This window comes from Saccoglossus kowalevskii, chromosome 21 (assembly GCF_978046115.1).
Source record: "Saccoglossus kowalevskii chromosome 21, keSacKowa6.1, whole genome shotgun sequence".
Lineage (NCBI taxonomy): Eukaryota > Metazoa > Hemichordata > Enteropneusta > Harrimaniidae > Saccoglossus > Saccoglossus kowalevskii.
In genome coordinates, this window is record NC_140661.1 from 27,378,314 (window position 1) to 27,405,798 (window position 27,485).

Genomic DNA, 27,485 nt, shown 5'->3' on the forward strand with positions numbered 1-27,485 from the left:
CATGGCAGAATGATCTTTATAGCCTTTAATCTTTGACACCATTTGAGTGATTGTATTCACTTCTGTTAAGATATATTATGGAACACTCATAACCGCCTGTACGAATTTATATTGAAAACGTACGGGTATTGTGTCATGATTTAAATTAACGTCACGGTGGGTGATTATTTCGGCGATTGAGGAATGGGCTATTCTAAATTCTGAGAGAGAACAAAGACATCGCTAGAAACAATACAATGTTAAGAACAAAATCTCGAGACATCATTGACACCTTCCTGGAGACAAAAAATCTAGCTCATGATACGTTTAGGAAGAAATAGATTCTCTTTTTAAGCGCCTGCACAGATTTTCAAAAGTTCAACCTCTAAATTTCACATTTATTTGTTTATGTCTTGTCTCCAGTACACAGAAACCTGATATTCAAATTTTGTTTACAGGAAACGTGTATGTTATCAGTATACTCATCATGGAAAGACTGGTGTCAGAGGATGGGATTGAACTGGTTTGCACTCACGATGGACTAAACTATGGTGATTTTGACAGAAAAGGTATGGATGCTTCTTAGATATTGAAGTTAGATTTTGCATTCAATTCACTTTAACATCAAATTAATATCCCAATCAAGATCTTATTCATATTAATGTTCTTTGGAGAAATTGTCATTCAATGAAGTGATGACGGAAACGCTAGAGTCACTTCATTGATCACAGAAAACCAGACCAGACCAAATATTTTAAAACTGACTGAAAATATGGGTTATTTTATGATATGCAAATTTATCGTTTTATGTTGTTATTTTGTATGTGGTTGTGTGTTGCGTTTGTCTGTGTTTTACATTGTTGTGCTGTGCTGTGATATGATTTCGATTGAAGGGCAGTGCACGTGGTCGTGCAACGCGCATCCCAGTCTGATATGGAGGCATGAGTGGCGCCCTCGCCGGCCGAACGGCATCAGACCCCACTGTGTTGGGTTAAGGGCACCGCGGAGGATGCAAATAAACAATACTCGTATAATTTACATGCGTTGTCACATTGAAGACGTCACGTGATTATCACCGTCCTTTGGTTGTTAATCTATTTAACATTAATCCTAAACACTGTTCCCTATACTGTGTCAACAACAAATTTACAATATTGGCATCCAATCCAAACTTCCATTTTAATTTACTTGGGTTTTTTAAAATTAAATATTTATTTCCGTATTTGATATTCCGTTTTGACCAAGCTGACTACTACGTCTGGTATGTATGCATTTGCTAGTTACTATATTGTAACTTGATAATAGATACAACATTGATTAAATGATCCAAGTGATAATTAGCATACACACATATTTTTATAAAAAAAACTTCTTTTTAAATCATTACTCAGGTGTATATTCAATATGGAATCTTCTACGTTTATTTGAAACACTGAGAGTTTTGGCTGATAAAAATCTACCATGTGAATTTGCTGTTCAAGCGAAGTCCTCGAACATGCAAGTTGTCAGAAGTAACAAAGTTAACATACATCCGGGATACTACACCTCAATTGGATTGTTCTCCACGGCAGTGACAGTATCAGTTAAAGTTATACACATTGGTAAATCATCTATATATTACTACCAAGAATTACGACTGAAAACTACAGGCACGTTACTTGCTTCTATCATCGTTCAAGACGTATGTATTAGTCGTGAATCCCGACGACCGACATCTTTACCGAACCGGCTCTCACAGACTCATCCGAAAGCTTCTGAGAGTGCCCGACCTATTCTACACAAGTTTGATAATCAAACGACTGGAAATGTTGTTTTTGAATATTCACTGTCAGTAACGCATAGTGATATGGACTCGTTTGACCATACTAATAATACTGTGTACATCAGATATTGCATGAATGCTGCAGGATTGGCTGTCATGTATACCAAGACGCCGGGATTCACCAATGATATAGCTGATTACAAAATCAAGGGATTAGATATACAGTATTATGGGGAGTCGCATGCTGGTGACAAGTTAACTGTTCGCGTGATGATGGATGAACACAAGAAAAATGTTATGCATTTCACAATTTCGAGTGACGCGAGAAGCCCTTTAACAAAGTGTATGATAACATTTTATCAAAGCATACTCGATTCCAAATTATGAGACACTATGAAATTTCGGCTAGTTATTAATCAATTAATTAGTTTAGTAACCAACACCCATGTTTGAATTACAGTATGCATATACTTGGCGACAGAATGTTAAAATGCATGTTCCCATTATTTAGAACACTATATAAAAAGGGCAAGGTTCCCATTATATATACAGTAAAAGCAAACTACGTGTTTCTCGACCACCCGACAATGAATTACCCATAATTCCATTAAAACTATCCACTCATGCGCAAGGTACTAGGTGGGAGAGACCAATTCATACAATATATGAATATTGGCGCTCATATAAAATGACAGGAATAACCGTAGTTCAACAAAGACAAACAACTAGTTGAAAACAGACTGGTGCTGTTGTGCTGTTATGTCAACAGTAATTATATTACCACAACAATGACAGAGGTACAAAACCCTGCAGCATGGAACACACTAGCAATGACATTCTTGAAATTGGTGCAAATCAATTCACATAACTTTGATGGCGAAATAACTAAATTAAAAGCTGATTCTCTGTCTCACCAGTAGCATTTCAAAAACTAGTGTTTGTGTCACATGTGCCATGTGATCAAGACACACGTTTCTAATCTTTTCTCTCATAACTGAAATGTTCCCAAACTGCAATTTGTGAAATATGTCGTGATAACAATGAGTAAACGAGTAAACTTTGACAAAGTTCTATTTGAAGGACTGGGCATTCACTAAAGATGGCCTTCACAACTTAGTTTCCCTCGTAGCAGGGCACCTCCTTATCGACCGGAAATGTTCAGAATGGATTAGAAGATAAATTTCGCATAACCTTACGAATTAGTGTTATTTAGTTACCCTTATTGGGGTGTACATTTCTTTGATGTAGCAGTATAAAACCTTGATATTAGATACCAAATGTAATTTCATCAGGAGAGATTCTTATAGTCATATGGTTAACATTTGAGTGCAATTTTTTTAAAATGGTTCTAATAATAAAATTTATTAAGCCTTTGGAATGGCAGCAAAAGAAATAAAAGAAAATACTGAATAAAAAATTAGTTGACAATAAGTCTCATGGTGAATTCATACTACTTTCATTATTATTGTGTTTAATTATTGTAGTTTTTACTCAAATCATACTATTTTTTTTAAATTGCCGTTTGTTAGTTTAGCATCAGACAACCACTTATTAGTTGTCTAAGGTTTAGCAAATCGGTGTTCAAGTTATTATTTCGAAATTTTCGAACTATCTGAAAATCACCCGGTACCAGAAACGGCGGCGTCGACTTGTCTTGGGTCAGCATTTTGTTCACCCATTAAAACACCTGTTGTTCAAATTATCGTACTATTTGCTTGTATTATTTGTAGGACCATTGGCGTGTTTTAGTTTAGCAACAACAAAAAACTTTTCAAATATTTTTTTTTTTTCTCGAAATTTTCGAACTGTCGGGAAATTACCCAAGCCCCGGAAATGGCTTATCATACTGGCATTCCAACAGTCATATTTTTTCACCGGTTTTCGAAAAAATAAAACATTTTTCATTCAAATTATCGTATTTTTTAGTTGAATCATACTTTTTTCAAGAACGTTGGCATATTTTAGTATGGCAAATCACTTTTCAAAAGTCGTTATTCTGAAATGTATGAACTGTCTCGAAAATCATTTAAGGTCTACTGGGGTCAAACAATCAGTCATGCTTTTTTAGCTCTTCCAATCTGACGTTCCTGTTTTTTTTATTTCACAAGCCCGTGCCTGTCACATGGTTACCAGTTTTTGATGGCCTTTTGTAAGTATTCTGCGATTTACATGTGTTATAAATTTATCAGTCATTAGAACTTGCCCATTCCATCTTTGTTAATTTCCCATTCCTAATTTGCTTTTTTGCCAATTGCTTCTTATCTTTCGATGCTCCTACAAATGTTATAGCAGATTTTTACTTGAAAACAACCCACTGGCGTCGATAGACAGACTTCAAATTCTCTTCGTAACTTTATCGACGTTTTCTAGGTGTTTATGTATATCAAATTATTCGTAATTTGTTTTTAACAAAAAATAGCGTACGCCTGGTGTCGTCGGATTAACAGCAAATTTGCACAGCTTTAAGATGACATTGAGAGAAACTTAAATGTGTCCAGGCAAACTATTTCATAGATTATTTTTCAACGTATGATAGTTCAGATAGGGACTAAAACTACTGTAGAACATGTTGAAATAGCTGCATGCAATTTTAGCGGATTTGACTCTTGGCATGAATTAACAGAATCTTAATTTAGCTAAAGTGTCGACAATATAATAGTGAGAATATACTTTCTGTTAAATAGGCTTCATCTTAAATTCGCGAAAATACAGATTAGCTAAATTAGCTGAAATAACATGCTAGCTAAAAAGACATGTTTTACAGTAAGTCCAGGAATTCAGTACATTACTTTTTGAAACGCGGCATAATTGCGTAATTTATTTGTTTTTCCAAAAAGGTAATATGTTTCATATGAGCGTGTCACGCGTCACAGAACGTGGATACAGACATAAAAATAAACATTTCTAAAAAGCTTGAACTCTGGCGACTCTAAAAATATATACTTTATTGGGTCTTTTTGTAGATATTTTGTCACAAGTATTCAAATAATGCTCTCTCTACCTTAAGTAAATAAAACTCAAAAGGCAGTCAATAATACAACCTGGAAATACCATGGAGGTAATTTTTTTACCTCCATGGAAATACTAACAAACCATTTCAACTTCACCCGATGCTTTTTGACAAAGGCGGTCTCTCTCGTGCCACCCACATTTCAAAATCATATTTATTGTATATGAAAATATCAAAATATGCATTGTTTCCACTGTTTAACCAAAACATCTCAAAATGTAAATAGGTTGTATTGTTTGGTATATAATGGAATTTTATAAATTACGTTTTGATACGCAGTCGCGAATCACGTGACATTGACGGACGAATCAGATTAATTTGGTAGTATTAAATACTCACGTAATATAGTGTGTACAATAGCACCTGTTTATATCACATACATATATACGAACTAGTTAACATCTGAAACAACACTGACCTCCGTGACTGCGGGAGAATATTTTATCGTCAGAGCATTTTTTTCTACATTCCTCCAATATGAAGTCCTGTACGTTAGTTACAATAATGTCACTGTGTGTCATTGTATTGGTGAAAGGTATGTACATCTTAGTAATTAGATTAGTTAATATTTTTGAAACTTACGAGATTCTACGCACATTAATATAGCATCTGTTCAACATTGGTGTTCTTGCAAGACAGAAACATTCAATTACGAATCATCACGTGTATTATTTAGTGTCACCCAGCAATCTTAACTTTTGTCACTTTTCTGAAAATAAAAACCAAATAGTTGTGTTCATATTCATCTCAAAACTGTTTATCAAGAACTGTAGGTAGCCATTTAGTTTATTTGGTCGAAAACTCTCAAAAATCCATAAAAAAATAGACAAATAAGCAAAATGTACATAAATATATCAAAATTTTGGCGGGAAAATCAAGGCGCGTTAAAGGCTAACCCAAATTCGTAATCATACCAAATGTGACTGTTCCCATGAAGACAAATGACCGCAAATAGATATAACGCTATTGAAATCTTTTGTTTTATTCAGCTACTTAATGTTTATATGTATTCTGAATTGTTGAATGACGAATGTTTGTTTTTTGTGCTGGAGAAAGTCCTATCGAAATAAAGGTAAAATCATCATCGTGACTGTTCGTTGTACAAGATACATTTTATGCATTTTTGCATGATTTTTCTTTCAAGCTGTTCTTTCACTGACCTATTTTGAGTAGCGGAAAGAAACTAGTTTAATTAAAGATATACTGATTGTGGAGATGGTTCATGTTGGTACTTATGTGTGATGGAATGGCACTGAGTCTCTGAAAACTAAACATATGTGCGATATTATTGAACTATTATATTGCGGTATCGTATCGATGCTATCTATCTTTAAAACAAATATTTTTATCAACTAAGACAACATAGATCTAGACGGTACTCCACAGACACCTGGTTCATGCAGTGTTGTGCATATTGCATAACTTATCTAACGTCATGATGAAATATTGTTTAATACATTTGTGTATTGTAAAAACAGTAAAGAAATGCAATTATAAAGTACTTATTAAGTTTACCCAACGCTTACAACGGAGGCTGTCGGGGGTTGGGATTTTTTCGAAGATCATTGTATCCGGACTGTTCACAGGTATCATTATTAAAAATACCACTGTTGTGCTTTGAGTATTATTTACGGGTTTAACAATAATAACCTAGCCTTTTTTCGATAATATCATGTCGAAAACGTCGGGACATTTAGCATATAACTAAACAATCCCAGGGCCAATTTGGCAATTGAAAAAATAAGGATGCCTACAATCTCAGTGACATTTGGAGAACTCTAAATCCCATTTTACTCGACGTTTAACCAAAGCAAAGCCCTTAACTTTTTACCCTTGCCTATTACATATATATGTTGGGTAGACAATCAGTTTGAGGTGATTGGTCTGAACTTTGACCTGAGCCTGACTAAAATAGTGCTAGCCAATTACAAAATCAAGTTGAAAAACGTTGATACCTTGCAATCTGTGTGGAGACAAATACTTTTATTGTTAATTATTAGAATCACAATGGTTAAAAACTTAGCCATATACACAGTGTACAACCTAACTGCCAAACCCTAGTACACCAGATATAATGCATCAACTAAATAACGCAATTTATGATTTCATTTGGGGTTGGAAAGGAGCAAAAAGAGTAACACTCTCTGTGTTTTAAGAAGACTCGAGCCACATAGAAGAGAGTATACCGACAATAACAAAATGGTAAAAATTTACATTTAAGGGGGGGGAGGGGGTTCTATAGTGAGATTATTTAATCTTATCCCAAAGACATTTGATGAAAAAGTCCTATAAATAATATTCATATAAATCCTAATATTGTGAAAATATTTCAAAAAATTGACATATAATTTAATGAGTTTTCGTAACTGAAGAAATATCATTGCAGTGCGCTGTTTAATATGAGAAAACATATGACACTACCGACTGGCAATTGGCATGTTATACGTCGACAACACGTGACACTGAGAATGGGGTTAGAATGGGACTGAATTGATGAAAACTAAGCATATGTGCGATAAAATAAACTAATTAGGTCATTTTATCAACCCTGGAACAAAACACCTTATCAACATCATAGACCTAGATTGCTCTCAGCAGACAAGTTATGATTAGATAACGTTTTCAATGTATAGAAAATAAATATTTATATCAGATATATTAATAAGATATATTATTTCCCCGTTATTTATACCAGCTGTAATGGTTGATATATCCCGAGTAAGTGATTGACTCCGTCAATACGATGATAGATTACAATTAATAATTTTATGCACAGTTCTAGTTTTGTATTGTTTTCATGCGATCACCATACATATATGTATTAAACAGATTTTAATAGATGCAGCATTTTCAGAACATTTATTAAATGTTCTGACTGAAAATATATAATGTAATAAGGTTACAATTATCCTAAACGCTACTTTAATCAATAAAAAGTGCTTAGCCTTTAATGGAAGAGTAAATGAACAACTCATATTACTATCTCTACTTGCTACTTTCTCTGTCAATCAATTTGACAGTCTATAAATCCTATGCTTCTACACAAACAATTGATTGTATACTTCTCTCAAAATACTTTACGGAAATAATGTACATTTGTTTTGTTATTATTATTATTTACAGGTCAGACAACACCGAAACCGACACCAGGTAAGTACCGTTATTTTATATAGATGTTTAGACAAGCATCCAAAATCTGGTCGCTATTCATGTAACGCTAACTGGCTGCAAGTGTTTGCATATGCAGTCAGTGTAACTGAGGAATATAGCGCGCGTCCCAAGTATGTGTTGTATGCATCGCATGGGCCCCACATCAAACACGACACGGTACGACGACTGTGGCGCTTTACATGTCACGTGTGTGTTATCATGAACAAATTAAGAATTTTTGACTCTCAGTTGTGCTTTGCTCTCATTGGACTAGATCACAGTCACTTGGGGGCTGAAAATCAATAAATACTAATTTATGAAAAAAAATCATCCGCTATACGTATATAAATAAACAAGTTGTGAAACATGGCACCCAGTAAATCGACACCCTGTCGGTTTCAAATTTCGATTTCTTACCTTAAAATGTGAAACAAAAATTTTAGAGGGGATCAAGTGTTACGTTAATAACCATTGCTCATAATCGCTAACTTGTTTTTTTTCAAAACTGCACAAATCCCGCGTTTTCTGATGATATCCGACGATTTCATGAACAAAAATGGCCAGCAGCCAGAATCAAGGGGGATTCGCATAGAGTTCTGGATAAATCAAGGAAATACTCGCTGTTACGGTACGCCTGATTGGCTGAAAATGAGTATGCGCACTCTTTGTTTCGCATTTTAAGGTAAGAAATCGAAATTTGAAACCGACAGGGTGTCGATTTACTCGGTGCCATGTTAACTATGCCGGATTATAATACTTGCCACTCTTCTGGCCATGGGCTTTCATGGAAGTGTTTTTGTGATCATCGTCGGCAATATTCTCAGACGCGATGTATCCTACCATAGACCCTCTAAAAGGGTCTATGATCCTACCAAGCTTCAGACGCAAAATATTTATTTTTTTAATTATTGCCAAACGTTCAGATCAACAATAAACTATGTACCTGACAGTCTTCATGTGGGCCAACTTGTACTCGGGGAGACCTAAATTACATTGTTTAGTACTTTTATGTTCGACGATCATCCAATAAATTCTGAGCCGGCCAGAATGTGCCATATTTTCAATGGAAATATGTACACTAGTGGTCGGAAGCCAAAATTGGATAAATACCCCTCCCCATGGTAGAACAAAGCAACATGATTTTTCTCTGTTCAGCGCGATCAGTCTAGTTACAGAATACTGACTGTACAATTAAAATTAAGACAAGGCTGTCAAATTTACATGCCATAAAATATTCAGAAACATAGGAGTTAATTTGGTCAATTTTGGCTGTAGAATCTGAGCCGTTTTGCCCCCGAAAATCAGGGTAAATATGTTAGCTTTAAAAAATTATACACAGCGTCAAATAAAAAGAGAATTTTATGGGATCAACCTTATACAAAGATATAATTACGTAATAGCCTGTCACATAATAAATAGGATTACCTCAGACAAACACCATCATGTTATATATCAAATTAAAGCTATATTGGTGTAGCGTACAAGTATTACGTTGGATATTACATCGTATAATCCATTACTTATTGACATTATGAATTCATTAACTTTATTATACGTTATTCAAAATCAGCAAATAGCATTTTCTGGGCAAATCCTGTCTATGATAAAATAAATTAGTCATGACATATTCATGTTTGAAAATAAGTCTTTTTATGCTTTCTCAATATTTTATTTATTTATTTATTTATTTATTTATTTATTTATTTATTTATTTATTTATTTATTTATTTATTTATTTATTTATTTATTTATTTATTTATTTATTTATTTATTTATTTATTTATTTATTTATTTATTTATTTATTTATTTATTTATTTATTTATTTATTTATTTATATAAGAGAACGCTATTACACTGCCAAGAAATTACATATAGATAAAAATGGCGAGACGTTGCCTTACCTAAGATTTACATAAGTAAATTAAACATATGTAGCAAAGAAGTTTGAGTAATTTACACAAACGTAAAATACAAAATCGACGACTGCACAATGGTGCGAATAGGCAGTTTCAAATACATCTGCAGAACACGAAGGATATTGACAAAGAAATAATGTAAAGTATAAATACGGGATATACATGTTTTGGCAGATATAAGGATATGTATTTAAATTGTGTATTATACCAAATGTAATTTATGAGTGTAACATATGGGAATATGTTCAGAATAAAGAGGAATATCAGAACAATGCAATGGAACAACGAAGAATAGAATAGAATAGTGCTCTCTGACTTCCTTAAGGAAATCTGTCTAATATGGACCTTACCCTTGAACGATGAATTATGCATCAAATTTGCAGGTAGTATAAACTTGTGCAATATCCTCGCATTAGAGGAAGCCGGCCTATTGTACATTTGAATTATCGGATAAATATCTGATAATTCTCGATGTTTTAGATTGATATTAGACAGGGTCTACAGCTGGGTGGTGGTTTAATTTTTTTAAACATGGAATTCTCTGAGACCTATCAATGTCTTAGATTGATAGGAAAACGTATAACGTGTGGAGGTAAACAAGGATTGTTGGCCGAAAACACACAATATAGGAATGGAAAGAGATAGTGTGAAACCACAGTCCCTCTATCACTATGATAGAGGGACTGTGGTGAAACCTTTGTATTTTTTGGCAATCTCAAAAACTTATGCAAACACTACGGAATGCTAAATGCAGTGCCTATTCATCTCTCGCATAATAAATAAATGATTTTAATTATTATGTAGATAAACTTGGCAACCTTGCAATTCCGCGACTGATGAATATCAAAGTACAACTTTCATAAAAAAAGTAAAATAATTCTCCGATAATTATCGATCTAAAACTTCGATAGTTAGGCAATCGGAGAATTTAAGGTTGGAACCACATCCAACAGATACGGATCTTGTCAAATAATTGTAAAGTATTAGAATGATACAATGGGCAACATTGTTTGATAATTTTCTGATAATTATCCGATAACATTAGGCAAGATCCCGCCTTCACGGACTTTCGAGCATCATGGCCGGACTACACTACAGTTGGATTTCCAGTATTAACACAAGTCTAGTTTGACACAAGTATACTGTGTGTCGGAACATAGGGGTGTCGGAACACAGTGGCGTCGGAACATAGAGATGTCGGAACATAGGGCAGTCCCCCTTTCTCAGACACCCCCTGTTCGCGCAAGCGCGGACACAAAAGTGTGCCCTCACTTTTCAGAATGGATCGACGCCCCTGATTCACCAGGCAAATCTTGAGTGGACTGGGAAGGGCTCTTTCAATGGCTGAATCTACCCAACACCCCGTGACTTTCGAATTCGTTTAAGACCTCTCTGACGTATCGTTCTCTTTTAGGCACTTCATGTGTTGGTAATTGTAGAGGCTGTAATTCGTTTGGCTGTTGTTGTGATAATGCATGCCTAGATCTCGGTGACTGCTGCGACGACTTTCTAGAGGTGTGCCCACGTAAGTATAAACAAGTAAATATTAGGAGTAAGTTGCCAATTCTATCATCGTGGTGTTGTTCATTTCATATGTAACATTATATATTACACCATATGTAAAAATTAATCGTGTGGCGATTGCCCAAGCATGTTATATTTTGACAGACATCTTGGTTGAAGACGATAATAAACATAAAAATATATTCATGTGTATGGTAATACAATTGCATTTGTTTAAAAGTCATTTTTTTCCTTTTTCATTTAACTAAACAGGCACGACGCCGTTCCCGAAACCCACAGAAGCGCGTAAGTAGTTATTGTGAATTTGTTTCTGATTTATTATCTATAAGGTTTCTTTCTCATTGCCAATCGATCTATCTATCAATAAACAAAGCAACAGAAACTCACATTTTGGGTATAAAATTCATCGATGACCTGCCTGAAGCATCCAATGTTTTTACGATTACGAAATGTATCCATTGTTGTGTATTGTGCTACCACTGTATTGTATTGTGCTACCACTGTGTTGTATTGTGCTACCACTGTGTTGTATTGTGCTACTACTGTGTTGTATTGTGCTACCACTGTATTGTATTGTGCTACCACTGTGTTGTATTGTGCTACCACTGTATTGTATTGTGCTACCACTGTGTTGTATTGTGCTACCACTGCGTTGTATTGTGCTACCAATGTGTCGTATTGTGCTACTACTGTGTCGTATTGTGCTACCACTGTATTGTATTGTCCTACCACTGTGTTGTATTGTGCTACCACTGTGTCGTATTGTGCTACCACTGCATTGTATTGTGCTACCACTGTGTCGTATTGTGTTACCACTGTATTGTGTTACCACTGTATTGTATTGTGCTACCACTGTGTCGTATTGTGCTACCACTGTATTGTATTACCACTGTGTTGTATTATGCTACCACTGTGTTGTAGTCATATTAGTTCTAAAGATAAATGTGTTTCAATATATGTTATAGCTGGTTGTGGGGACAACACACCGACGATACCAAATGGCGGAAGTATTGATGTATTCACACCGAATTATCCCAGTAATTACCCTAGCAATTCAGATTGTGAATGGATACTGAGAACACAGGACGGAACGAGAGTCTTCGTGGAGCATGTCGACTTCAACACTGAGGAAAATTTTGATGTCTACTCCGCTGGAAATGGAGATACGCCGAGTCTAGCGACCAGTGTTATATGGCAACACTCTGGCGCCAACCCACCCCCTGACTTTCTATCTGATGGTGGGACTGCCTGGATAACTTTTACATCAGACCTTATTATACAAAGAAGAGGATTCCACGTTGTAGCTCATGATTCTGGTCAGTTTTTGTTGTTGAGTGGTATAAAGTGTGGAATGTTGTTCTGCTTTAAATACTATGAGGTTATTACGATAATACCAAAAAGCATGCCCGAAGACAGTACAGTGGGATGTCGACTAACGGGCAGCGTGGTCGATGCGACGGCGTACTGTCATACTTTGCATGCGGTATCCTCGTAATAACCCTATTATTATAGATCCTTTTCGCCAATGATACATCAAGGGAATGCCTAAATCCAAAAAGCTTTGAACAGATTTAGCGAACTTCCTGTGTGGAGTCTGGTCAAACCCTTTGGGCCGCCATGTTTGTTTTTTTATTATTAGAGGACGTTTAAGCGCGTAATCGCTTTTCCTAATATGGTAGGATGAAATACCAAGTGCAATACAGCAAAATTACGGCATGATGTAACTTATGGCGTTACGGTGACGGTGACGTATAATAATATCTGATATTCGCGTTTGAGCTAAGCTGAAAGCTTTACACTTCCTTATTATTACAACTATTTGCAAATATTCGTAAACCAGAATAAAGGTTACCAGCCGTGAGAAGCATTCTTGGAAACTGAAAAACTATTTATTCCATTCTATCCTATTTTCACAGGCCATGGTACCTGTAGCGGATTTTGTGGCCTTTATAATGATCAACATAACTGCAGTTGTACTGACACCTGTGTTATTGACGACGATTGCTGCTCTGACTATTTTGATATATGCGGTGGTAATTATATATAGATTTGTAAAATATCCTGTCGGCATTTCGGAATGTGACAAACAAATCGTGTTATATTGATATTCGATTGCACATGTTCGATGATTGACGAAACTTGACGTGATACATAATAAAATGATATTATTAATTGTGCCTGGTGGTTTTTCAATAATATTGTTTATTACTTTAATAAAACAAATGCTATTTTCTAGGGGATTGCAATGAGGATATACAAATACCGACCAACGGAAACGTAATTATCACTACTCCCAATTATCCTTCTAACTACCCTGACTACTCAAGATGCCAATGGATTGTTGATACTGCCCAGGGAACTCGAATAAACGTCACCTTCAATGACTTCAATACCCAAGAAGGTGCAGATTATTTATTTGCTGGACATGGATCGGACCCATCGCAGGCAACCAGTGAAATATGGGCTCATTCTGGTTCACAATTACCTCCAAATTACGTCAGCGACCATGAAAAAGTGTGGCTGCAATTCACGTCTGATGGTTCTATTACAGATACGGGATTCCAAGCTACGCTATGGGATAGAGGTTAGCGTGTTTTACCGTGTTCTGAAAATATAAATGATATGAATAGTTCGTTAAATGTCATTCCTGGTGTTCGGTAGAGGCTAGTAGAAGAAGTTGGTGACTTGCATATCGATGTATGAATAATACAAATTACCTTGACCTCGTGTACAGAACGTAGAACGGCAGCACGAGTAGTGACATTAATCAGTAAACAAGATAATTTTGAGAGGCATTTCTCAGCGGCTGCACTAAATTTTGCATGAGGGCGAGATCTGAAATCTAGACCCTCTGAAACGATATTTCCTGCATTTTGAGGGGCAAATTTTGCTGACACAACGGGTTTCAGATAGATTTGAGAGGGCGACAACAGCCCCCCCCCCCCCCGGTGCCGTTGCCACCGTGTATGACATGAGAGTACATCTGATTAGACAATATATTTTTAGAACATTCTTTTAAATAATAATGTTGCATACCAAGGCACTCTTGGGGCAGTTTTAGGTAAATTATACATTTCAATAATCAAGCAACCAGATTCGTTTCGAACCAAATTGTTGGTACAAATATTGTAAAATATAATTGGTCATATTTTGACATAGCGGTTCATGATATTGATGCTAGATTCAGTGAATGAGTTCCACATAATGTCAGACAGATTGTAAGTCTACGCTGTATATTAGCTTGCATAGGATTGAATCTAATATGGCAAAGTGACAGGGTCGTTCATTATTATTATTAATCTATCGAAAGGCGACCGAAAGCTGATAAAATACTTTCTGATACTTTACGTGACTGCTATGAGACTTGGTAACTAACATAGTTATTCCCCAATCTCCAGGTACATCGTCGTGCAATGGTGAATGCGAAACATACAGCTCAGATGGTTGCAGCTGTTTCTCAAAGTGTGCATACGATTTCAATTGTTGTGATGACTTTTACGCAACATGTTCAAGTAAGATTGCAAATTGTTTGTCATTTGAATATAATATGTGTGTATTTTTTGCGCTCACGTATCGCAAAGAAGCTACACTGATTTGAATTATTGAAATACTGATATGTCTCTGAATTTAAATAATGCTAAAAGAAATATTTAATCGAAGGACAGTAAAAGGCAATACGTATGTAACTTGAGTCCCAAGCGACAATAACAACACACGCTAAAAACGCAAAGGCTCATGGGCAGACGCTTATTTGTAAACAATGACACGCTATGGCCATCGGACGCATGCGCAGGTGACGACTTTCACGCGTTAACAGGGCGTATTGGCGTACGTTTTTATCTGCTGTAAGAAAAGAAACGGGTAGCACAATTTGACTCTACATACTATCCACTAATGTTCAACTTGAAGACGTATTCTTGCAAAATGTGATGTTAAACCTTTTCAGTGCCCGGAGTTGTACAGTTTAGCTTATTCCAGCTTTTGTGTAACAGTCTGTTACGTAGCTCCGCCAGAATTGGCCATTATTAGTTATTCGTATTTACGATAATACGTAACTATTTCATTTAAAACGTCGCGAACACCACATTTTCAATATTATTACAATATCAATAAAATATGATTAAATACTGCAATAGATGATTGTCATTTCACAGTTCTGGTTGTATTATGATATTAAAGCCAAATTAGATATATTACAATTGTAACAAAAAGGAATATTTAGTCAATTCTCTTTAGTGCATATTATTTTAGAGCCATGGTAATTGAAAGCGTTTTTTGTTTTTGTCTAATCCATATAATTCTGTCTCAAATGAACTATATAAAATATATATTATATATATTATATAAAAATAAATGAAATAGCAAATATATATTTTGTTGACCGACGACCACGGGTCAAAAAATATCGGCTAACCGCTTGTGTGAGTGCCTTCTCCAAAACAACAATTTACGTAATAGAATCGCTTCGGCGCAAGAGGGCGCGACATATATAAAAGGTATATTGCAAAAGATTGGTTAATTGATATAATTTAGGCGTAGATGTCAATTTCATTGTCTCTTATACTATAGGCGTTCTTAGAACTTAGATTTTATATTTAATCACATGCATATTACGTAATTTTTTTTTAGATGGCTGCAATTTTGATTACAGTGTTCCTGTTGAAGGGAGTGTTGTCGCGACGAGTCCTAACTACCCATCCGACTACCCACCAGACGCCAATTGCCAATGGATATTCACTGCTAACGTTGGAGGGAGACTCAATGTCTCATTTGATGATTTCTTGACCGAAGCCTGCTGTGACCAAGTATGGGCCGGTGAGGGCGACACTCCAAGTGCCGACACAACTATTATCGCCGGACATGGCGGTTCGGAATTACCACCTAGTTTCCTTACAACCGGCAGCTCAGCGTGGATGAGGTTTTACTCGGATTCCAGTGTTCAGATGAGAGGTTTTCAGGCAACAGTTTCGTATGTATGTGAGTAGTCTCAATTTCATTCAAAATATTATCATATTATCCAGTTGGTCATATGCGTCCGCTGTTACTGGATATTTCTATTCATTGTACTTGGTCTACTCTACAATATGTTAGACTAGCAATTTGGGACTTCTTATTTGTTTTACAAGAAAATATAATTCATTGTCATTTTAGCCTTTTTAGAACTTAAAACAATTAATTATTTCTTTTTGTAAAACAAAAGAGAAGTCCCGACTTTGCCAGTTCAACAATATGTGTACAAATGCACTTATGAACAGTGTTTTATCCAATATTGGAATAGATATTATTTATTGAAAAGGTTAAATATTTTCTTGACAGATGGATCTTGTGATGGAAATTGTGACAGCCTTGTGGCAGGATGTAGCTGCTATTCCGACTGTTTGTATGATTTTGACTGTTGTCCTGATTATCACGAAGTCTGCGCATGTAAGTATGTTTTTTTGTTTTGTAGAAACAGTTTTCAGTCACTAAGGCAAAATAATGTTCTGTTGCCCTCAGCGACCGACCGAAAAATATTAAATATCGGGTCGCGGTTCTTTTTTTTTTTTTTTTTTTTTTAATAGGCCCAAATATTAAAAACTCACCATTTTAAGCAGTAAAAACGTGTTTCCTCTATTAATTTACGATCCCGGACCGTTGTTTGACCCCAGGGTCACCGAGGGATAAGTAGCGACTTTTAACCTCGGGTTGATCTGTAATTCACTGAAAAAAATAAACAAAGAAATAAAATCCGACCTACCAAACCAATTTTTCAATTTTCCGACTTGAGGGCAACATAAGTTTTTGTTGTTTGGTCTTATGTTAAATTAATAATAGATAATATAATAAGTCCATGTATTTTTACAATTTTTAATTTAACAATAATAGCAGTTTTCTGATAACGGTTATTGTGGTTTAGTGAGATGCATGTTTTCATTGTTGAGACTTTTTGTCAAGGTATTGCGTATGATTTAATATTTAACCTCTCATTAATTTACATGTAACTTTTCTCATATCGTCCAAAGTATTAAAATTATGTTTTAAACAACGCTGAATAAATATTCAAATATGTTTTGTGTTTGGACATGTGGACATTTTATACGTGATCTGTCCGCGTATTAGCTTGACATATAGGCGTGAGTAGGCCCTCGCCGACCGAACTGCATCAGTTTGAAGCACCGCGGAGGGCGCAACTCATGCGACTCGTCAGGCTATCCGCGTATATACAGTATGATATTATCGTCACGTGATTTCTCTTATTTGTAGAACAGGTTGATTGTGACGTCATGGTATAGTAATATTTGCGACAGCCCATGACGTCAAGGGCAGCTCTACAAATAAATGATATCAGGCGATAAGTTTTTTGTCACATTTTTACAGAACTACGCTCACGAGTGGATATGCTAATTTATGCTAATTATGCGTGACGTCTAATTGCGTCAGTTAACGCGAATTTGCAGTTACGGTCGCAGAAACTTGTTTTCGAAATTTGCACCATGTGAGTAATTGTCTGAAATTCTCATAGTGTAAAAAACAATAATAATAACAATAATGCTATAATTACATTACAAATCTCGGAATGTGTATGACTTGGCTCTGTCTGGTATTAAGATGTGTTTATTCATCGTGACTTGGAAGTTTTGAGGTCTACCTATTGAATAAATGTCTAAATAAATATATATACACAAAGGTATAATCTTCTGTGCAAGATACAGAGATAGATTTTCTATTCGAGTTGGTGGTAGACAATGACTAAAGTGACATATCAGCTGACATTGAAGGGTACCAAATAGAAAACGCTACAACAGCCCACATCACATTTTTGTTTTCTTTTCAGTTTATCTGTGTGTATACGCTTTTGTTTCTGTGAATTATTGTGTGTAAAATAAAAAAAAATATCATAAATATCAAAAAAAATGTCTAAAGTGTTTGTGAATTGAAAAGATGGTGGGAAAAGTTTGCTTATATAATAAGTTATATAACAGTTTATATATTGTGTATCTTATATTATTTTATTTCAAAATCACTAGTTTGTGACGTAAAAATCAGCGTACCGGTGGGTGGCAGTGTAGATGTCACGTCCCTGGAATATCCAGATGATTATCTAAACGACAACCAATGCCAGTGGATATTAACAGCTGAAGATGACGCAAGACTTTTTGTTCAGTATATCGACTTCGCTACCGAGACATGTTGTGATTTTTACTTCAGTGGCAACACTGATCAGCCCAGTAGTGATAATGCTGTCATCGTAGCACATTCTGGTGATAGCTTGCCACCAAATTTTATGTCAACGGACCCTTCTGTTTGGATGCGATCCGCTAGCGATTGGAGCATCACAGATAGAGGTTTCCACGCGAGGGTCTATCACACAAGTAAGTCGCTTGATAACTCCGTTATGTTTTGTGATATCTGTTATACCTATGCCCTTCCTCGTGGTAACACTACCTTGAAATTATGTATGCCATAATATTATAATGATTATCGTTTTGTAATTACTAATGTGTGCACGAAAACACCAAAAACAATAGTCATTTCGCTTAATTTTTGGACAAATTTGTAACTCTAGAATTAATTAGTTGACACGGTCAAAATTAATTAGTTGACATGTAAACTGAGGATAGCTATATTCTCATGTCGAACCCTACTTGGCAATTGATTATTTCAATGGTAATTATGTAAATTTAATTATTATTTCGATTCATTGAACTAATTATGTATGTATCTGGGATGGTTATAGCATACATTTCTTTTGCTGTTAAAAACCCTGCCATCAGACCGAGTGAACTGTCACAAAATGAAACACAAGACTAACTAAGTAACATCGCGATATCCAACTATGCACCAAATCCGCTCTATGATCCAAGTTTGCATTACCAGCCTTTATTTATAACTTGCTACATGACAATAAACTATGAAAAGTCTTTTTCAGTCAGTCAGCTGTCATTTTATGACAGTGCGCTGTGACGTCACGGAGAGTGCGTCTGCTTACAGTGGCGAGTGACGTCACGGAGAGTGCGTCTGCTTACAGTGGCGATGCACATTTGCTGAGTTATGAATTCGAATCCCGTATTTATGTGTTCGTATTCTCACGAGCGAACATCCGGGTAATTTCACAATCTGGCAACCACAACCGGTACTTTGTGTTAGTTGTTGAGACACTCCTGTACCCCTAGATGTGCAACATATATAAATTAATAGAAATGGTAAATTTTTTGTCATAAATGCGTGGAAATTTGGGACAATATATGATTTATATGTAATCGGTCGACATTTTCCAATAGCCCAATGTATTATCAACACTTGTAACGGACATCCGGGTATTTTCTCCGCTTGTCAACCACCACGGTGAAATCAAAGGTAAAAACTGTACTTTGGGATAGATGTTTTATTTTTGAAATTCCCAAGAAACGCGTTGATAATAAAGCTACACTACTCATAAATGCATAAATATGAATAAGATCTAGTTCACTAGCAAAATACCAAAATGAGTCGAACATTAATAAAGATTTAGATTCAGCAATGCAAATAATAACCGGTAATAATGTTTCAAATTATATGCAACGTGGCATAGTATCATTGCATTAAGAAATCATCATGTGTACTTCAGTGGCGGCGGCACAGGAGGGGGAGGGGGCAAGGGGGCCCGGACCCCATAGTAAGGTCTCGGGAAGGATGGGGAGCAGAACTCGCCCCATGCACAATATGTTGCCGCCGCCTTAGCTTGTACTTTACTTCTTATTAATATATGTGTTCTTTGATACAGCCGCGTTCTGTGGTGGACAATGCGAGTTCATGGCTGAAGGATGTAGTTGTTATTCAGATTGCATATATAACGATAATTGCTGTATAGATTACTTTGAATCCTGTGCAGGTAACAGTTTAGATTGTTGTTTGTCTAAGTCGTTCTTTGACTCGGATTGTTGTGCAATTATCATATTATGCACGTGCCAATACTTGATAGTAGGGTGCACGTGCGTCAGTACAGTTACTGTGCATGATAGTTTACCTGAGTTGTATCCCGATAGAGGGCGCATGCATATCGATAACATTTTCGCAATATTCCAACAGTGCCAACACTCCCGTATATGATTTAATTTTAAGAACAAACACGCTATAATTTTATAATTATTTTGTGTAAGCTAATGTCCACTTCCAAACACGTACACACAGTGATAACTGTTCATTGTATTCCCTACAGCTGATTGTACTTTTTCGTACTTCCTATCGGCTGGTGAAAGTATAGACATAATGTCCCCAAACTATCCGAGCAATTACAACAACAACGACCAATGCAAATGGGTGGTTAACACAGCAGATCGTACCGAACTTCGCGTAGAATATATTGATTTTGACACTGAAGCTGGCTCTGACTTTTACTCCGCGGGTCATGGCACTATGCCAAGTCAAGCAACTAGTGAAGTATGGACACATTCCGGTTCGGTAGCACCTAATGATTTCTACTCAGCAACTGATTTGAACGGTGTATGGATGACGTTTACATCTGATAGTATTAATACAACCCGTGGGTTCCATGCAGTTGTCACGCATACTGGTAAGCACAGCTTAATACGCAAAGATATGCGATGTTTCAGTGTAATGCGAGGTTACCTTAAAGCGCGGTAGTTGTCGCGCTGCGCATGTGCGAGATATATGGGTCTCATATAAACAAAGATGGCGACTTTGACTGTTGCGCAGATCAACGAGTACGAAATGAGTCGTTTCCAAGCTTTAATTAAGCAATTTTCATGTTATTGGAAGGTATCGAAAGTGTCACCGTCGGTAATCAGTGCAAGTCGCGCCCAGGTCAAACCTCATACTTGTGATTTCCATTAGAAGAGCGCATTAGATTGTAGAAAAATCAATGTTTATCAACACAAATATCGCACATGCGCAGCGAGACGACTACCGCGCTTTAATATGTATCTTTAACGCAATGGGACACGCACACCTGATAGAGATATCGCATTTCCCTGACATATGCAACCATGAACGGCAAAACATGTCTCGTTCACAATGACATCTTAGCGGTCATTAGCATTTAATTTATATTTTGTGTGCAGTTAATGTACAGTATGCATGACGTCTAGTGACGTCACTAGGCGCCTTTGCAGCTCAGAATTATCGAGGTAGGGGAACTGCGACATAGTTTTGGATACTGCTCCAGTATCGAACCTGTGTGATTCTTTCATGGTAATCCAACTCAGTTCTCCCGATTGTTAAATGTATCTGTGACATCGTTGGCTTTATAATTACATGTGTCATATCTCTGATTATATGTATTGTGGAAAAAACATGGTCCTGTTGGTGGGCATTTCGTAGACAACAATATTTATTCGCATATTTTGTATTTTACAGGCGGTTCTTGTGCTAATGATTGTGGAATTATCTTGCCGGACTGTCGCTGTAGAACTGACTGCGTTTATACAGACTCTTGCTGCCGAAATTACTTCGACCTGTGTGCCGGTATATGTATAAACTTATTTGTTCTCTCTCTATTTGGTATTCTCGCTGTAAGTCTTTTCGGGGATGTACACGAATATCTGATATTGTAATCAAATCAAAAAATAGATCTCGAAACCTTTTGGTTTGTAGCTGGACTGGACAGTATTCAGCATTAGATTCTAAGCGGTTTCTATTATTTTTAATATTTTTGTTGGTGGTCACGGATTTAGGGATAGGCGCACTAGGCGCTGGTCGATATCGTTGTATATATAACGTGATCTGTGTTGCAAGTCAATCGTGACTGTGATGGCTGTTCTAATCTAAATGTGTTATATACTATACACATAACATGTATTTTCATTCTAACTCACTTCAAATAAATTAATAAATCTGTATATATTATTACAGTTGACTGTAGTGAGACTGCAGTTATACCCACCGCTGGTAAGGTAGATGTGATGTCACCAAATTATCCTCAAGATTATCCCGACAACGCTTTGTGTCAATGGCTGACTACGAATGAAGACGGTAACGATATCATGGTACAGTTTGTAGACTTTGATACTGAGGAAGGCTATGATTACTTCTTCTCTGGTAATGGTAATGATCCCAGTCAGAACAGCAGTGTTATATGGGCACACTCTGGAAGTGTGCTACCGAGTAATTACCGTTCATCGGGAGACACTGTGTGGATTCGATTCGTATCTGACAACAGCGTCAGCAGATCAGGTTTCCATGTGTCACTTTCTGATGCAGGTAAGGTTTTACAAATACCACGTTACATTGTGTTAAATATTATGTTGGAGAATGTAATGCATTTGATAATCACATGATATTTGTATTTAAGTCTTGTAATATTCTGTTAAAGCGGGAGTGTCGTCACCTGCGCACGCACGGGAATTGAGTCTCAAGCGATAACAACACACGCTGAGAACGCAAAGGCTCATGGGTAGACGCTTGTTTATAAACAATTACACGCTATGGCCACCTGGCGCATGCGTAGGTGACGAGTCTCCCGCTTTAAATTATAATTAAATAAGTCAGAAATTATAATTTGATAAGGGTCACGAAAATAGTACAGGACTAATCAAGTCTGTGACGAACCTGGTATGAATAGATTTTCATGTCAGCTAAAAAATATACTAGTGTACATCATACACTGTCTGTTAACATCACAACTTTACCGCTCGTACTTGTGTCATCGTGCTGCTCTATCTGGCGAAATGCGATTGTTATAGCATATATTTGGTGCTTGTTAGTTTATATTAATATATTCACCCTCTAATCTGTCCGACCATTGTTATTCTAGCAAGCAATTTTATTTTATTCTAAGTGATATGATGATACTATTACTCAACACTGTTTTTCATTTTTAAAAGATACAGCGTTTAAAAAAAATCGTTACATTTTAATTATATATTTGACAACAAACTTTTACTAAATGTACAATCCAAATCCCAATCATTTACAATTCGTCCTGAACTCCATGCTACAAGAATTTCCTTGTGAACTTCTAAATTATATATGTTTATGTGCTCTTTCCACTTATCACATACTTAAAGTTCATATTTAATTATTACTGTTAAACTGTATTGTATGTAAACTGCATGTTCTATATGTGGCGATATGATCATTTATGACCAATATTCCAATGTCACGAAGGAACATCTGGTACTACATGTACTTGTTATATGCTTTTTATTCATATGGCTTTCTCACGCAGCTATGTTAAGTTGTGTTGTGATCGTTGGATCACGGGTGAAATAAAAAAAAAAAGTCTTACAGATGAACACAGTGACAAATCAAGAAAACGGAAAGAATGATTTGTTCATTTTAAAGCGAGGGAGTCGTCACCTGCGCATGCGTCAGATGGCCATAATGTGTCATTGTTCACAAACAAGCGTCTACCCATGAGCCTTTGCGTCCTTAGCGTGTGTTGTTATCATCGCTTGGAACTCAATTCCCGCGCGTGCGCAGGTGACGACACACCCGCTTTAAGACTTGATTAGTTCAAATATATGTAACTGGTTTACCAGATTGTAAAATATGCATTTAATCTTGAGTCTGTACACAGTATCTGAAAATAACAGACTATTGTGTGTTGGTCTTAATGCGGTATATGTAAATTTCAGCTAATAAAAATAATGAACATTAAATGTTGTATTGTCTTGTGTATGAGTACGATACGTCAATTGTTTGTTATTATATGCTATATATTATTGTGTTATTTAGTTATTTCTATTTTTTCTCAATTTTCAGGGTCGTCATCTGCACTTGAGGAAAATGATGACAGTGTTGTATAATGAAGTATCCATTGATTCTGCTTTACTGATTTCAAGTTTTAGAAAAGAGATAAAAAGAAATAAAAATACTGCACTTCACTGTTATTGTCACGTGTTATTGCTACTTACCCAAATAATATATATATATATATGTAACAAATACTTTTAGTGAACCAAGTTGATAACCAATATTCTCTGATATATTTGGTGCTGATGATATTTACAATGAAAGTCGACTGTTTATATGGTCTATTTATATGGACCTAACATTGTGATAGATCACTACTATATGGTGTGATTATGTGTAGTCTGATATATGTTGGGGTAACTTCGTTCTGTCATTTAGTGAATACTGCTTTTGACTTTAAAATTTATAAACATTTCAACCAGGAGGATCACACATTTTATTATGCCTGTTCGCATTATTATGTACTATCAATAGCCCTACACGGAGTTCAGGATTCTGTAGAGAGAGTGAAATCTCAGATATTGGCAACTTTCAAGTCCAGGATGTAGTGAGGTCAATGTCATGTTATGTCTCTGAACGTCAAAGACAAAGTCATGGGCATAGATATTATCATAAGACAAAATTCAATAGTGATATCTAGTGAAATAAATTCAATATTTTGTTGGTACACTTTTGATCTTCATCTCATATGCACCTCACTATTTTCTCCTATTCAGAGACTCAGTGAAGCATTTTTGAGATTATGTATTTGGATTATCAGATTCATATACACTAAGATATACACTGACTGGTGTTGTTGCTGATATTTCACTGTGCAGACGTTTGAAACGTGTTCAATCAAAACCTAATTTGATAAAAAAAAGGTACTTTATGTACCCTTCTTTTGCAAATAAGCGAATCGATTTTTACACATCAACAATATACAACACAATAAAAGATCTCCATCATACCCATTCCATTTTATACAAGCAATAGATTTGTATGCTCCAGATTTACTGATTCCATTCAAACATATATTTGTCGTAATATTTGCCCCTTTACATGTACGATTTATTAATTCAACTTAGTGCAATCGTTACTAAAGTAAAGTTCCCTGATTATTACCAAACGCTTCAGCGTGGTATTAAGAGTTTGTTTTCAGGGGTGGGTGATACCAAGGTGGGAAATGGATGCAAATATGGGGTTAATTCCTTGAATTGCAATATAGAGGGTTCAGGCCGAAATACAATATATAGTGTTTTCATGTTTCGTCTGATATTTTTGTGGTATTCTGCTGCTGTAAGTAATGCACGATTTGTTCCGAAATTCAGTATTTTGTGTGCATTCCAGGGTTATTCGTTTTTTGCTGAAAACACCCCTATTTTTTAATGGCAGAGTCGAATAGTTTCACTCCCACTGGGAAATCTGCATTGTTGCTTGAATGAGAGCTAATTAAACACATTTCCCAGACCGGCGAAAGAGTATGCAACAGCCAATTTTAACAGCCTGTCACATGATTTTAGTCTGAATGTCAACATGAAAAGAGGCTAGTCCATTATACGCAGGAGTAATTGGGAGTAGAATATGTGAGGGATAGTATTAACAGAGATGTGTATACTGGAAAGTAATAACTATCATACTTTTGCACTCTGAGCATTCCTGTTTTAGTATATTGGTTTGAAAATGTTGAACTTGCATGATTTGCAATGTGTTTTTTTTACTGAAACTCCCCTATTGATCGAATTCCGGGTTTGAACGAGAACGACACACCACGTGATTCATTTGAATACAATGCTGAAGGCAAGCATGCCGTGATACTGTGGTACTCCACAGACGGGATGACTTACTAGTACTGCATGCTACAACTTCGCTTCTGATGTTGCTTGCTAGCCGTGGATTGAATGAATCTTGATTACCGGTTAAAATGTTGCTCATTTGGTGTTGGTAATCTTTATTTGGAACTGGGTAACGTCGCCAGCAGAAACCTCCTGGTACTTCGTACTATGATAAAACTCAGTCAACATACACCAAGTTCTGTCAATCGTAGTATTCCATGTGATGTACACCTAATATGCAAAAAATGTTGCTAAACTGGATAAAAATAGCAGACGAACATTTATTTACAAAATAAAAATACTTCGGTTGCCAATGAAAACAAGCCGGTAAAAAACAAGCAATATGTTTTCGGCTGTTACCATGGTAGGACATGAACGTGAAGCTAACGTCGGTTTATAACTAAAACCAGGCACCTTATACGAGGTTCGCAAAATAACATTCAGTCTTTAGAAGTCACTTTATTTTATTGCTAGGACGTATTCAGTCGTTAAATGTATTATTTCCAACCGTTTTGCGATAGTATTTTCTAGATTGGAGGCAGCATTTAGATTTTATTCAAAGTTCAATTGGGATTACGTTGACAGTGTAACAATGTCGGCGCCAGTGATCTCTTACCAGTGCGCAACGTAGCCAGAATAAAAGGCATGATCATTTGGCCACTGCTATTACAAGACTGGTAGGAGGTAATAAATTTGGGGCGAAAATATTCAAAAAACAGATTTTGGCTGTTGCCATGGTAGCGGTGGGTCAGGATTGTTTTTCCAATTAGTGATGGTACGATCTGCCTATCAAGTTTGAACAAAATAAGCCAAGCCAAAAAAAATTACAGAAGAGTTAAAAAGCCATTCCTGGTGAACAGTTACTCTAACTTTGGGGTCAAATTTCTCATTAATGAAAAAAGATATAAAAAATTCAAATAGTAACTTTGTACCCACACTCAAACAGAGTACAATGAGCTATGTATGAGGTGTTGTATCACAGGGAATTGGACAAACTTATGTATTTTAATAAATTATTGAATAATAAAATGTTACATAACTTTTCTTTTACCACCTCCCCTTCCTGGTATCTAAATCAAGTAATCACTATTTTTATTTTGTAAACACATTTCCGTCTGCTATTTTTGTCAGGTTCAAATCGTTCACCAATCGTTCATTTTTGGCATGTTAGATGTACATCACATAGAATACTAGGATTGGGAGAACTTAATGTATGTTGACCACCTGGAAACTGAGTTTTATCAATCTTGAAGGGCTCTCTGAACATCCACCCGCAGCCTGGACCCGCAGTAAAATCAGCCTTTTCACTTTGGCGCGTAGATGTTTTGACTTGACAAGTTGTTTGACAGCTAGCAAAAAGATTGTGCGACGCGCATCGTCGGCGGCGTCTTTTTTATGACGTTTTGATCACTTAGTCAATTTGAGCAGTATTTATTCGGACAATGACTCAAGTTTAGACGTCTGATTATTTTATTTTCACACGTACAGTGACACGCGTTCTACACTGACACGCGTTGCTAGGTCGCAGCACTGTCTTGGAGCATATTAATGGGCAATTGGGTTCCCCGACCTAAATTTCTATCCCGATTTGTTGCACGTTCTTTCTTTAATATGAAATAATCAAATATGGGACATATGTAATAATAACAGAACCCCA

General features: G+C 36.1%; 1 protein-coding gene across 1 annotated transcript; it reads left to right on the forward strand.

Moving 5' to 3' along the window:
- Nucleotides 1-466: 466 nt before the first annotated feature.
- Nucleotides 467-24,151, forward strand: LOC100367183 (CUB and sushi domain-containing protein 1-like). Its single transcript, XM_085495113.1, has 16 exons — nt 467-548; nt 1,371-2,084; nt 7,875-7,901; nt 11,233-11,343; nt 12,308-12,658; nt 13,259-13,375; nt 13,579-13,926; nt 14,741-14,854; nt 15,972-16,319; nt 16,659-16,766; nt 18,350-18,694; nt 20,086-20,193; nt 20,521-20,874; nt 21,678-21,785; nt 22,173-22,520; nt 24,024-24,151. Exons 1-16 carry the CDS (start codon nt 467-469, stop codon nt 24,065-24,067), a joined length of 3,627 nt encoding a protein of 1,208 aa, XP_085351239.1. The 3' UTR covers nt 24,068-24,151.
- The last annotated feature ends 3,334 nt before the right edge of the window (nt 24,152-27,485 follow it).

Excerpts from the sequence above, each read along its gene's own strand:
- LOC100367183 (XM_085495113.1), top strand. The coding sequence starts at position 467 with ATGGAAAGACTGGTGTCAGAGGATGGGATTGAACTGGTTTGCACTCAC. Across the intron at positions 13,376-13,578 it reads CTATTTTGATATATGCGGTG|GGGATTGCAATGAGGATATA; the intron begins GTAATTATATAT and ends GCTATTTTCTAG. Across the intron at positions 16,320-16,658 it reads GGCAACAGTTTCGTATGTAT|ATGGATCTTGTGATGGAAAT; the intron begins GTGAGTAGTCTC and ends TTTTCTTGACAG.